This window comes from Dendrobium catenatum, unplaced genomic scaffold (genome assembly GCF_001605985.2).
Source record: "Dendrobium catenatum unplaced genomic scaffold, ASM160598v2 fragScaff_scaffold_34, whole genome shotgun sequence".
Taxonomy (NCBI): Eukaryota; Viridiplantae; Streptophyta; class Magnoliopsida; order Asparagales; family Orchidaceae; genus Dendrobium; species Dendrobium catenatum.
The window spans coordinates 303,150-317,014 of record NW_021318496.1 but is presented as its reverse complement, the minus strand read 5'-3'; the positions used below and the strand labels follow the sequence as shown (position 1 = coordinate 317,014).

Genomic DNA, 13,865 nt, shown 5'->3' with positions numbered 1-13,865 from the left:
TATGAAGTGTCTTTGTGATGAATTTTCTTTTTTGATCATCCACCAAATGCGAAAGACATTGTCAATAATGATCTAAAGTGCTTAATTTATGGTCATTGGCATCAAATCCACAATTACCGTACCTTTCAGGATGTTGTATCCAATCACGTCCATCGTGACAATCTGATCCTACTCACAAGACTAGCTAGAGTGGCAAAGCTAGGGAAATAAGAGATGGGAAAGTAAGGAGAAGAGAACTATGAAATTCTATTAATCTCTGTGAATAGCAAAAATAGAATGAAGTCAAAAAATGCCTCACAAACCTATATTTATAATATTAAAAAGACTATAGGAGAGGCTACACCTAAAGAATAATAATAAATACATGATTTGACTGCTAATGATATGTGGATAAGGTTTTGATTGCTACAGAAGGACACCAGTCTCTGCCATGGCTTTGGGACACCTTTGGCGAGTGCCTGCATCAAGTATCTTCGGTGAATGCTTGGGCCTTTAGCAAGTGGCACCGACTAATTACCCTAAAAACGGAGGCCTCTAGCTAGGGCGCATACTGGATTAATAAGTTGTTGTTGTTAGGTGTACAACCCTCTATTCAAGATGATTTCTCCTAAGGCAAGTGCTTCAATCAGACAAATTCTTTTGAGGTCTGACCCCCCCCCCCCCCCCGGGTCAAAAACCGAACGATCCGAATGTATACCGAGCAATACCGAGTTTTTGGTGACGTGGCGCGCGGTTATTAGCCTCTGAATGCGTTCGGTTGACCGAACGTAATAATTGCTCCATCTAAGATGAGTTCCTCTCTCAGTTCCTGCAACTTGTCCGGATGCTGCATCAGCATATCGGGCTATACACCACCTTTTGCACAGAGAAAGAACAGTAAGAAAATCAAAGGTAGAGAGCCTGCAGAGAATTTAATTAAATTAGGAAACAAAGGCAAAGATAAGTCATAATATCAACCAGCCTATATCTTTAAATAGCCTCGTAATGCAAGGCTGCAAAATTAATTAAATTGGTGATTCCATTAGATGCAAACCTGGTGAATCCCAAGGTCGAACGCTAAATGGGTTTACTTCAGTGATAATGTTGGAAGGAATAGGATCCCCAGCTTTCCTTTCCCCCAAAAACAGCAAGACCTCTTCATCTGTAGAGCTGACATTAATATCAAGTCGATGAGAGATGGAAGCCGGCGGGCACATCGCTGCCTCTGTCTACAAAATAAAAATAAAAAAACAAATCAAATTCAACTCCAGCAATATTATGTATCATGTAATCAATAACGTACAATAGCGTCCTCAACACAAAAGGAAGGCTCTGTCAGAAAGCAACGAAACTAAGCAATTGAGACTACTTTTCTGATAACCATAAGATCAGTAATGATATATATTCAACGAACTGAACTAACGCAATTACAAAAGATAACCAGCAGCATCAAAAGCTGAGATCTAAAAGAGTCTTTCAATAAAATAAGTGCCAAGATGAACGAATAGTTCCAATTATACAAACTAAATTCTTTATCTAATCAAATCATCAAACAACAAATCGATTCAAAAGCCCGATAAGGTAAGCCAATCAAAACCTCCATAAATTTTGTCGATCATGTATCATCCAAATACCAAGAACCCAGAGAACAACAAAAACTGATTTTTCATCATTCTAATCCGGAAAACCATCAATTTAAGGTATCGTAAAAGGAATCTAGAATCAATGATTCGAAATCCCGAATCCTGATCCCAGCAGAAAGGATACATTCACCAATCCAAATTGAGATGATCAGCAATCAAATCAAGGAATTGAAGACCGACCGCAACTAAAGCGTCGAAGTGCTTTAACTCCTCACTCCCCTCCACCGTGCTCGCTCACCGCTTGCAGAGAGCCGCCGCCCTAAGCTGTTTCCGCAGCCCCAAATCCAAATTTGGAGAGAGGAGCTACTAACGAAGTGACATTGTCCGCATTTATTTATCTTAGTTAGGATAAACTGATCGGCTCCTTAGATATACCCATGGCGAAGGGTCATCTGCAAATCAAGTCCGTTCATAAAAAACTGATGCGAAAATGGACGGTAATGATGGATGGTACAGCCGTTTATATGTATGTGATACAGCATCATATTCTAAAAGAATATATTTGATTTCGGAATAATTATCCATATTTCTAATTAAATATCGCTACAACAGTAAAAATAAAAAATAAAAAATTTAAATAATGTATTTAATTAATTTATCTCCAATTCAAAATCAGTATCATAAATTCAATTATAGAATAATTTTGAATATTATTATGTGATAGAAAATTTATGAAAAATGTTCTCTTTCTCACAATTGAAAAAAGAAGGGATTATGTTAGAAAGTTGTATGATTCCTATTGTATGCGTTATAAAATTATGAAAAAACAAAGATTTAATCGATTTTACAAATAATATTATTTGATTTTTTTTAATATTAGATTAGATTGTAAACTATATTTTGCAAAACCATCTCACAATTAAAGAGCAATATCAATAAACTATTGTGCCTTATAACTGACACCGAACCGGAGAGGGCTCGACGAATCCACGTCGAATATCAGGTGACGTGACCAAGAACTCCTTGGGAGAGGGATCACCACCTGAAATTTTTCAGGATACAGAAACCCAAAACGAAAGTAAAACTACTCAAATATTATTCATATCTCAAAATAGAATCTCTATTATAAATAAAGGCTCCTATTTATAGACAAATGTAACTCATAATAGATTACACTCAAAACAAGAGAGCTCTAATTACTAAGATGACCCTTCGCCGTAGGTATATCTAAGGAGTCGATCAGTTTATCCTAACTAAGATAAATAAATGCGGGCAATGTCACTTCGTTAGTTGCTCCTCTCTCCATATTTGGATTTGGGTCTGCGGAAACAACTTAGGGCGGCGGCTCACTGCAAGCGGTGAGCGAGCACGATGGAGGGGAGTGAGGAGTTAAAGCACTTCGACGCTTTAGTTGCGGTCGGTCTTCAATTCTTTGATTTTATTGCCGATCATCTCAATTTGGATTGGTGAATGTATCCTTTCTGTCTGGGATCAGGATTCGGGATTTCGAATCATTGATTCTAGATTCCTTTTACGATACCTTAAATTGATGGTTTTCCGGATTAGAATGATGACAAATCAATTTTTGTTGTTCTCTGGGTTCTTGGTATTTGGATGATACATGATCGACAAAATTTATGGAGGTTTTGATTGGCTTACCTTATCGGGCTTTTGAAACGACTTTTTGTTTGATGATTTGATTAGATAAAGAATTTAGTGTGTGTAATTGGATACCTCAAGTAATGGAAACTGAACTATTCGTTCATCGTGGCACTTATTTTATTGAAAGACTCTTTTAGATCTCAGCTTTTGATGCTGCTGGTTATCTTTTGTAATTGCGTTAGTTCAGTTTGTTGAAAATATATCATTAGTGATCTTCTGGTTATCAGAAAAGTAGTATCAACTGCTTAGTTTGATTGAAGCACTTGCCTTAGGAGAAATCATCTTGAATAGAGGGTTGTACACCTAACAACACAACTTCATTAATCCAGTATGCGCCCTAGCTAGAGGCCTCCTTTTTTAGGGTAATTAGTCGGTGCCACTTGCTAAAGGCCCAAGCATTCACCGAAGATACTTGTTGCAGGCACTTGCCAAAGGTGTCCCAAATCCATGGAAGAGACTGGTGTCATTCTGTAGCAATCAAAACCTTATCCACATATCATTAGCAGTCAAATCATGTATTTATTATTATTATTTAGGTGTAGCCTCTCCTATAGTATTTTTAATATTATAAATATAGGTTTGTGTGGCATTTTTTGACTTCATTCTATTTTTGCTATTCACAGAGATTAATAGAATTTCATAGTTCTCTTCTCCTTGCTTTCCCATCTCTTATTTCCCTAGCTTTGCCACTCTAGCTAGTCTTGTGAATAGGATCAGATTGTCATGATGGATATGATTGGATACAACATCCTGAAAGGTGCGGTAATTGTGGATTTGATGCCAATGACCATAAATTAAGCACTTTAGAATTTATGGAGATCACATTTTCCATAATTGATTGGATCTCATGCCGTATATCTTTGTCATCATTATTGACAATGTCTTTCGCATTTGGTGGACGATCAAAAAGGAAAATTCATCACAAAGACACTTCATATACAAATGAATCAATTTTACCGTTTATGCTTACAAATATGCACAATAAACAAGGGTTACATGCAAACTAAAAGCTCATATACTATCATTACAATGGTTAAATATGAAGGCGAGTCTCTCTCTCTCTCTCTCTCTCTCTCTCTCTCTCTCTCTCTCTATCTCTCTCTCTCTCTCTAAAAAAAAAACTTGAAGGCATGAAATAAAACATTCGAGGAAATAGCCCCATTCCTAACCAAATGTCTCAAAATAAATTCACCTCCTGCTCGAAACTAACTTGATTCGAACAACTCCAAGAGCTTGCAAGTTGCCACACCCTTTGCCCTTAAGTCCTCCACCTCTTGATGAACCAAGTCAGGGGCCTCATTAGTAGTTTTGGGGGACTTATTTTTTCTTTAGGTCTACAATCCGCTTTTTGTCCGTCATTAATCTTGAAAGTAGCGAAATTACAATAGATTGGAGAATTTTCCAAACTTCGTATATGTACTTGGGAATTTTCAATGATCATGATTGAACGATGGATGTCAGAAGTCTACTGGTAATGGTTGGGAGAATGTTCAACATAGATTCGATGATGGAGTTAATCAAATGGTCAAACATAGTTTTGATGACGGTCAGCGGTTGAGAAGAGATTTGGCGGTGGCGGGGCCCGAGATGAGATCCGGCTATAATCAGTGAACAAGAGTAAGTCCAATGACGGCTGATGATGGCGAAGAGATCTTACAATGGAAGCGCCCAGGTGGAGATTCGACAATAATTAGCAGACAAGCGGAAGTCCAAAAATGGTTGGTGGTGGGGAAGAGATTCGTCAGTAGCGGCGATGGCTAGAAAATGCAAGTGAGTTCTCTAGTTTTCTTCTTTTCTTTCTCCCTCTTATGTGAATGAAAAATGAGGGTCTATTTATAGTTTTTTAGGGAGTAGCATAGCTTAAACATATGGAGAAGATCTTGAGCTAATTTTGAGTGTTCCATTGGACAGTTCTTATTGATTCTCTTGATCATGAAATATTAATCGAGCATTTACGTGCCTTAATAATATCAAAATTGAGTGATCTTAGGCTAATTGGATTTGTCTCGTTAAGCCGCTTGATTTGCCTATAAGCATGTCATATTTGGATCTCCTTTGGACATCCAATTAATAATTTGAAGTTTTTAAATATGTTTTGGTCCTTTGATTTTGGCCTATTTGGGCTCGAATTGAATCAAATTTGGTATCATTAGGTTTGTCTTCTTGAGATGCTCATTTGACTATAAATTTACTGAAATAGGGGTTTGAATAGTCCGGAATTTTATTTTGAAAGTTTTTAATTCAGATTTGAATCAAGATTCATGCCCAATCATGGCAATTTTTTGTGACATGTCATATATAAAACTCATATTGTTTTATCTTTTTTTCTATAGAAATAAGCGAATCAAAATTGGTAAATAAGTATGACATATTAAACTGTTTCACAAATTATGGTAATTACATTTAATTTTTTATTATCTTTCTTAAAATTTTAATTTTACTATCATTTTTAATAAAACCTCGATATAACAAATTCATATTGTTATTAGATTTTAGTGTTATTTCAAAAGGAATCCTCATAGTACTTTGAAATAAGAGCGTAAGTGAGTCGATTAGTACTCGATCATTAACAAACTAACAATACGAGTTTATAAAGCTACAAGTTTGAGCTTGAGCCTATACTCGAGCTCTTATATTTCTAATAGCTTACGTGCTCTAGTATAAACTTATAAAAATATTTAGTATATATTACACGATCTTAAGCATTAAGCTCAATATTATTTGGCTCGTAAGCATGTCAAGCTACTCGTTTAAATTAATGCACATTTCAAATTTAATTTCAGAATATTATAATTATAATTATAATTATATCAAATATGTTTAATTATTCCTCAAGTCAAGTTTGAGCTTTCCAAATGAGCTTGAGCCTGACAATTTCCAAGCGAGCCGAGTTCAAGCTAAGCAAATGAGCTTGAGTTCGAGCTTTGTAAGAATTAAATTAGTCTAGCTTAATTAGGATTGATGTGACACTAAAAATTGCTTTAATTGGGTGTGAATCTTGATGTATATCCTAATTGTAAACTTTCAAAATTAAAGTTGGGACAATTCAAATTCTGATTTTAGCAAACTTGTTGTCAAATTGAATGTATCAATGAGATGAACCCCATGACACAAAAATGGCCCAATTCAAGCACAAATGGGCCCAAATCAACTGAGCAAAGCAAATTCGGAAGCTTAAAAATATTAATTGAATAATCAAATAATCTCAAAATATGACAAGCTTATAGTCAAATTGCTTAATTCTATCTTCAGGACACCATTAATTTATAACCAATTACAATCACTAGAGGAATCATTTTAACTGGCTAGGTCCCATGATTTTTTTTATTTAGTATTTTATGTGTAAAAATTTTTGTATCTCCTATAATTATTTTACCCTCTCTCTTTTATTTATGTGTGCTAGATCTCTGTATAAAATTAGGACGCTACACTATACATCTCTTTACTGCCGTGAATATTTCGACGTACAACAAAGTTGACTCGACGACTCATTTCCACTCCTATTTGAAGATTTCAAAAGGTCCAAGAATAAAGAAGAGATTAGTTTTTGTAAAATAGTACAAGTTATTATTCTTTATTATAAATCTCAAATTAAAAAAAAAAATGAAAAACATGCTACAAGAAGATTTGCACATAAATCTTAAAAAATTCTAAGATAATTTTTATAAAAATCCGAAGTAAATATAACAGAAGGATAAAAAAATACGTGAAATTTTCTCTATTCAAATTTGTTTTACTAGAATTATAAATCACTTAATATTTTATAAGAATTAGAATATATTAAAAAAAGAGGGTGTCATCATAATCTTAATTATTATATGCATTATGGTGTCATCAAATAGATGATAAAAAAAATATCAATAATTAAATGTCTATTAAAGCACGCAAATTTTGTTCGAATTTTCATAATTTATAAATAATGACGTCGATAAATAGTAAATATTATCGTTACGATAGCACTGCAGCAAAGTCGTTGTAGTATAGTGGTGAGTATTCCCGCCTGTCACGCGGGTGACCCGGGTTCGATCCCCGGCAACGGCGTTCTTTTTTTTTTTTGTGATAATTTGGGGATTTTCTTCGGGCCAAAATTTAAAAAGAAGCAGATTTTAAACAACATTATGTAAAAAGAACATAATTAAAAAAAAATTAAAAAGCAGCAAATGAGCGGAAATACTCATTCTAATGATTGTACGCTTCCTTCCCTTAGGGCCTTAAAAATTTCAAATGCGCCAAATTTTTGAACGCATTCTAAATATGTCAATCTCATTGGCGTATTTTCCATGAGAGAGAAAAAGTGAGGGAATAGAGGACGGGGAAGAGAAAAAGAGGGAGAGAGTGGACAGAAAAAAAAAATTTTCAGCGTATTTGATGCTTTTTAAATTTTTTTTAATTATGCTCTTTTACATAATATTGTTTAAAACCCGATTCTTTCTAAAATTTGACCTTTTCTTCGTGCTTTTTGTTTAGCACCCCAATCTTCCTCTAGAGAGATTATTAGGTGCGGAGTGTGGATGGGGAGAATCGTTCGCACAAGTTTTATTCCGCGTTAGATGCCAGTACTTGATGTTTGTGCAGACGGTGCACACTCCGCACCTAATAATTTTTCCTTCCCCCTCCGAGCTTCCAGCAGAGGAACTGCATTTCTTTACTGAGATGTTAATACTCACAGGATAATTTTTGAATTTTTTGATCTTATTAAGAGGAATAGGAATTTTAAATAGAAAGTCAATTCTTAAAATAAGATGAATTATTTTTCTTAGCTTTTGTTGTAATTAAATCATTAAAATAAAATTATATTTTAAAATAATATTTATATACGTTATAACTCTCTTAGGGGCTATTCGATTTGACGAAAAATTGTCTAAAGATGTGGGAGTTTTAAGAATGTTCGAATTGAATGAAGTAAAATAAATGTATTGTAAATTTTTAATATATTTGAAATTCATAAGATTATTTTTAATGTATTTAGAAATTCTCAAATTTGAACTATTTTCAGATACATCATAAATTAATTTTCATTGTTGTTGTGCACAATCAACACCCACCGCCGTACGCTATCACAATAGACTGCCACCGGCCACCACTGACTCCCACCGCTACCACTATTGGCACCTTCAATAATCACCCACTGTCGGTAGTTGCTACTGCCACCTCCACCATTGTCGCCTACCGCCGCATCATTTTTAGATTTTACACTACTTTCACTTTACTTCAATCCAATAAAAAAAAAAAACATTAAGTTGTATTTATTTTATCTATGCTGATCTGTATTCTTTTTGCACAACATTTAATTGACATTGTATTTTTTTATATTACATTCTTTTTTTTCAGCTAATCAAACAGCACCTTAAAGGTTCATATACGTTGACTGATATTCTCATAGATGATAAGATAGCTCATATTTTTTTGCATTAAGATATAGTTTTAAGTTTCATTTGGGACAGTTTTTTTATTGTTTCTTAAATTAATTTTTAGTATCAAAATTAAAAAATTATTTCAAGAAACAGTATGAAAATTATCTCAAATAAAACTTTAATGGCTCCTTAATATATAATGAAATTGAAATTTTGGTGCATTATATATGCCTTATCGACTATAAAGTGTTTCCCATGATGGATTAACTGATGATTTACTCTCTTCAACAATTAATGAATTTTGTTTTGTCAATGAAATATCTCATTATCCACAAAAATAATCATCATTAAATATCTCAACCTTTATTTATAACTACTATAAGGTCTCAATCATATCTTATAAATATTTAATGAGAACAAGCTTTAACTCTATAAATTTAATAATAATAATAATAATTAGATTATATAATATATTTAATAAAATGCAGCCCCACTGACAAAAATTATTCCTTCCATCTAGCTACTATTTCAGAGAATTTAAAAACTCTAGCTTTCAAATATTTCATTTTTAATTAGAAATAGAATATAAGGAGTAAGCAATAATAGTAGCATGCAAAGTATATTTTGAGGGGGAAAAATTGTGTTAGGACATTTTGACTTAAAATTCATCAGAATGTATTGCAAAATTATATAATTTACGTTGAGATTAGTGTTGTATATGATATCTAAAATTATATTATTTCAATACAAATAAGATGGCTTTGAGGTCCATCTTGATGCATTTTGGGTCAAATATATTGACATATTTTTTTCTCAATTTTAATTTTTTTTTTCTCTCACTCATTATTTGTTAGATGGATTAATTATTCTGTGTAGATTCCAGACGCCGTTTCGGAGGCGAATCACAACAGTCACATCACTTGTTTGCTGGGTACTAGTGCTTGGTAGCGCCCTGCAATTCACTTCTGAATGGTCTGGAATCTGCACAGAATAATTTCTCTGTTACATGGGTGGTGATATGCTTGATGGTATATTTATGCAGGGCCATAAGACAGTTTGGCAAGAATATTAAGGCTATATTTGGGACGACTTTCTAGTTGGTTCTAAAGCAACTTTTGAGCACCAAATTTTTAATTTTGTGCTAGAAAGTTGCTTTAAGAAACAATTAGAAAGTCATTCAAAACGAAGTCTAAGACTTTGTTTGAGACAACTTTTTTCCTGTTTTTTAAAACAAATTTCAATTACGAAAAATTATAGTTTAAGAAAATTTTATACTAAAAAATTGTTTTAAAAAATAGTAAAAAAGCTATCCCAAATGAAGCCTAAAAGATATTCAAAATTTGATTTTGAAATCAGATTGGTTTTTAGTTTAGAATGGATTAAACTTGATTAGTCAATTAATGAGCTGAATTTATTGAAGATTGGGCTCTATAGATTTGAATAAATAAAATCACATCATCTAAGTAATGTATGTATATGTATAAAAAAATTAGTCCAAAATTGAATTAATATAATTTTTGACTAAAATTATTCATGAAAGTACATTTTTTTTGGAATGGGGTATCCACCCACCTACCACGGAACCACCTGGTCTTGGCGGCATGATTTTTTGGTAGTAATTTTTTTACTTAACAATATTTAAGGGCGCTTGACGGCATGACTAATTCTAGACTAATCTAGAAGAGGCATCCACCCCAGAAACCTCCCGACCCGCACATGATTGGGCCCCACTTCAGAGACTGCTGCCGCTAGAGGGAAATTGAACACGGTTTGATGGTTCCCAACCGTACTATCCGACCAAGCTAAACAACGGTTCTCCATGACAGTAAAATGAGAAAAAAAATATCAAAAAAAAAAAAAAAGAATTGTGAATCAATTATTGAAGTATCTGACTTAATTACTCAAATGCTTTAAATTTTAAAATTTGCAAATTTTTTATTATAAATGAACACATTTATATAAATTTCTTATTCAACATAGTCAAAGAACATTTATATGCAAATTAATTTAGGGAAGTGAGTACTGTAATAATCGATTAACCAATCACCGAACGCAAAAACTTGCCAAAAGACAACAGCCACGTGCCGACCTCCATCCTATGAAAACCCCGCAGACCGTACGAACCAATCTGCCACCGCCTGCCTCTCTTGTCACGGAACGGGACGGCCATTGGTCAACGGAAGAATAAGTATCCTTCTTAATTAAAGTAATTATCATTAATCTAAGCACACTTCCCCCCTCTAATACCTCCTCGGCCATTTCTTAATACTGAAACCTTCGTAGGTCAGAACCGGCCCTTCATTACCCAAGCTTGGAAGCTAGATGAAGAAATAGAAGCCGAGAAGAAGAAAGCAGGAGGAGGATCTATCAAAGTTCCGTTCTTTTCTGTCTAAAGAGAAGGAGAAAGGGGAAGAAGACTGAAGAGTGCTTCTTAGAGAGAGAGAGAGAGAGAGAGAGAGAATGACTTCTGGAGGCGGGAGACTGCCGACTTGGAAGGAGAGGGAGAACAATAAGAGGAGAGAGAGGAGGAGGAGAGCCATCGCTGCGAAGATTTTCACAGGGTTGAGAACTCTCGGAAACTATAAGCTTCCGAAGCACTGCGACAACAACGAGGTCCTGAAGGCTCTGTGCGTCGAGGCCGGCTGGATCGTCGAGGAAGATGGTACAACATACCGAAAGGTCTGATTTTTTTTTTTTTTGGGTTGAATCGGATCTGGATTTTTGGCGATGCTCTTGATCGGATCTAGCGTATTTTTTTTCTTTGAGTTTTGGATTTTTTTTCCTTGGATTGTGCTATTGATGAACCTGGATTCCTGATCTGTTTGCTCTTTTGATTCCGTTAATTTCCCCCGGAGTTTCGTCTTCTTCTTCTTCTTATGGTTCCTGTCCAATCTCTAGTCACTGAACTCGCATTGTTATTGCGATATCTTTGAGAAAGATCTGATTTTTGCTTGCCTGTTTTTGGGTTCTTTAATGAATTTCCGATCTTTAGCTATACAAAAAGAACTACGGCACGTCCTGCTCCTTTGGCTCTTATCCTTGGATAATTTGATCTGCTTGTTTAATGTGGATATTCGAGCCTTTTCTGCTTGTTTTATTGGTTTTGTTTCTTTTCTTTAATCCATGGTTATGGCTGATTTTGTGAATGGTTTTTCTGCTTTCCTTCAATAAGCTTTAGAAGAATATTAAAAAAATAAAATAAAATAGAAACCCAGCGAGTGAAGATGTGCGAGAATTGGAGAGAATTCAGGCGGGCATCTTTGAAAGGAAATACTTCATAGACCAGACAGTGAAGGAGATGAAAAATTAAAAAAAGGATAAAAAGCTCACAAGAATGGCTGCAGATTATTATCAGCCAACGAATTGTTCAGATTTCATTTCATTTCTTTCACTTTCCTTGATCCAAACAAAGCCTTTTAACTCTATTATGAAGAATTATTTCCACTTCCAAACTCTATGTTGCTCATGAATTTGAGTTTTTTTTCCTTAAAAAAACACATAGTATTGAATCAAACACCACTGCTTTACTAAATATCAGCAAAATCATAAACTGAAATGCTACTGAATTAGAATTCTCAATTACTTCAAATGCAGGGAAACAAGCCACCTCTGCCACCTCTAGAGGCCGTTGCCACTGGTGCCCCATCCACCAACATTAGCCCATGCTCTTCTCCATACCACCTTAGTCCACCATCCTCAGTCTTCACCAGTCCTGTGCCTTCCTACCATGCCAGCCCTGCATCCTCATCTTTCCCAAGCCCAACTAGGCATGAAAATACTGATAATCCAAGCTTCAATCCTTCCCATCTCCTCCCCTTTCTCCGAAACCTCTCCTCTCTCCCTCCACTCCGCATCTCCAACAGCGCGCCGGTGACTCCTCCTCTCTCCTCCCCTACTTCTTCCCGGCCTCCTAAGCTCAGAAAGCCTAACTGGGACTACACCGCCTGCAGGAATCACCCTCTCGTTGCAGCCTCAGCCCCGACCAGCCCAACTCGCAGCCGCCGCCACCTGCACCCAGCAACCATACCTGAGTGTGATGAATCTGATGTATCGGTTGTGGATTCTGGGCGGTGGGTAAACTTCCACAACACTGCTCCGGCATCTCCCACTTTCAACCTGATCAATCGAGCAGCTCCAACGCCGGATTCTGCGGTGGGTGCAGGAGGGGTTACAGAGAGGGGGATGGGCGCCACCGAGTTCGAATTTGAGAACAGGTGGGTGAAGCCATGGGAAGGGGAAAGAATTCATGAGGTTGGGACAGTGGAGGACCTGGAACTAACATTGGGTTTGGGCAAATGAGAAAATTCATTTATTTGTGATCACAGTATTGGCTTCTTGGTTTCAGCATTTTGGATCTCTCTCATGTCATGAGCAGCCTAAGTTACTTTCTGGTCTCTCTGAAATTTTCACCCTACTTCTAGCTAATTTGGTGACATTTTCTATCCATGCTGAAAGCTTTGTAAATGGCAGGTGCTATGGGTTTCAGGATATCTTGTAAGACATTTTCATCTCATCCATTTCATCAGCTAATCTTATTACTGGTTCATCCATCGTCTGGTATTGTTTAGTATCAAAATGTCCCTGGCTTTGAAAGCTGCGGGGAGGTACAGTTTATCCCTGATTTCCCACTGTTAATATTATCTGTGTTTCAGCTCCTTTTTTTAGTGTCGAGCTAAATACAATTGTAAAAACTAGAGTTTCGTTTTGAACCGCTTTCTTAATGCTTCTTCAAGTGGGTTTTCAGTATAAAACTTTTATTTTTTTACTAAAAAGCTGCTTTAAGAAGCAGTAAAAAAACCGTCCCAAACGAAGCCGAAGTAAAATTCTAGCTAATTATCAAAGCTGAATACAATCAAATAAGAACATTATTCTTTCTTTTCACAGGCTTACATAGTTCCCTTCTAGTAAATGATCAGGATCAGATACTCACAAATACAAGGAAAGCAAATAATAAAGGTCTATTTATACTCTCAAAACATCTTTTAATGGAAAATAACATATGTTGATATATTTTTTTTCTTGAATAAAAAGGAAAAAAACCATTAGTAAAAGATGTGAGATAAAGTTGTGCTAGGGCCACTAGAAAGTCAGGGGCCCTTTGCTCATGTGAGTTGTGAGCAAAGCTTAATGCTTCTTCCAGATCACTAAAAAATGATAGGTTTATCTACTAAAAATATGCATATATGGGTCCATAGAAAGGGTCTTCTCAAGTAGAAAAGGGACCTCCATTGGAGCAAAAAAGTTACCAGCAAGTACCCTAAAGATCAAACAAGCTTTCAAAACATGG

At 35.4% G+C, this 13,865-nt stretch overlaps 2 protein-coding genes and 1 non-coding gene across 3 annotated transcripts in view; 2 read left to right on the top strand and 1 right to left on the bottom strand.

Annotated features, from left to right (window-relative positions):
• The window catches only part of LOC110099650 (NAC domain-containing protein 53), a 28,806-nt gene extending 26,843 nt beyond the window's left edge, over positions 1–1,963 (bottom strand). The window contains exons 1-2 of the mRNA XM_020826864.2: positions 1,803–1,963; positions 1,034–1,208 (exon numbers count right to left, since the gene is read on the bottom strand). Coding sequence (XP_020682523.1) covers positions 1,034–1,196 — 163 coding nt within the window. The 5' untranslated portion in view covers positions 1,197–1,208; positions 1,803–1,963. The remainder of the gene's footprint in view (positions 1–1,033; positions 1,209–1,802) is intronic.
• A 5,230-nt stretch (positions 1,964–7,193) lies between these two features.
• On the top strand, positions 7,194–7,265 carry TRNAD-GUC. The gene has a single exon. It is a non-coding gene; the product is annotated as a tRNA-Asp (tRNA).
• Positions 7,266–10,842: 3,577 nt separating this feature from the next.
• LOC110099652 (protein BZR1 homolog 1) lies at positions 10,843–13,128 on the top strand. Its single transcript, XM_020826867.2, has 2 exons — positions 10,843–11,257; positions 12,173–13,128. Exons 1-2 carry the CDS (start codon positions 11,039–11,041, stop codon positions 12,875–12,877), a joined length of 924 nt encoding a protein of 307 aa, XP_020682526.1. The 5' UTR covers positions 10,843–11,038; the 3' UTR covers positions 12,878–13,128.
• The last annotated feature ends 737 nt before the right edge of the window (positions 13,129–13,865 follow it).

Coding starts and splice junctions, on each gene's coding strand:
- LOC110099652 (XM_020826867.2), top strand. CDS start 11,039: ATGACTTCTGGAGGCGGGAGACTGCCGACTTGGAAGGAGAGGGAGAAC. Junction 11,258..12,172: donor ATGGTACAACATACCGAAAG/GTCTGATTTTTT, acceptor CTTCAAATGCAG/GGAAACAAGCCACCTCTGCC.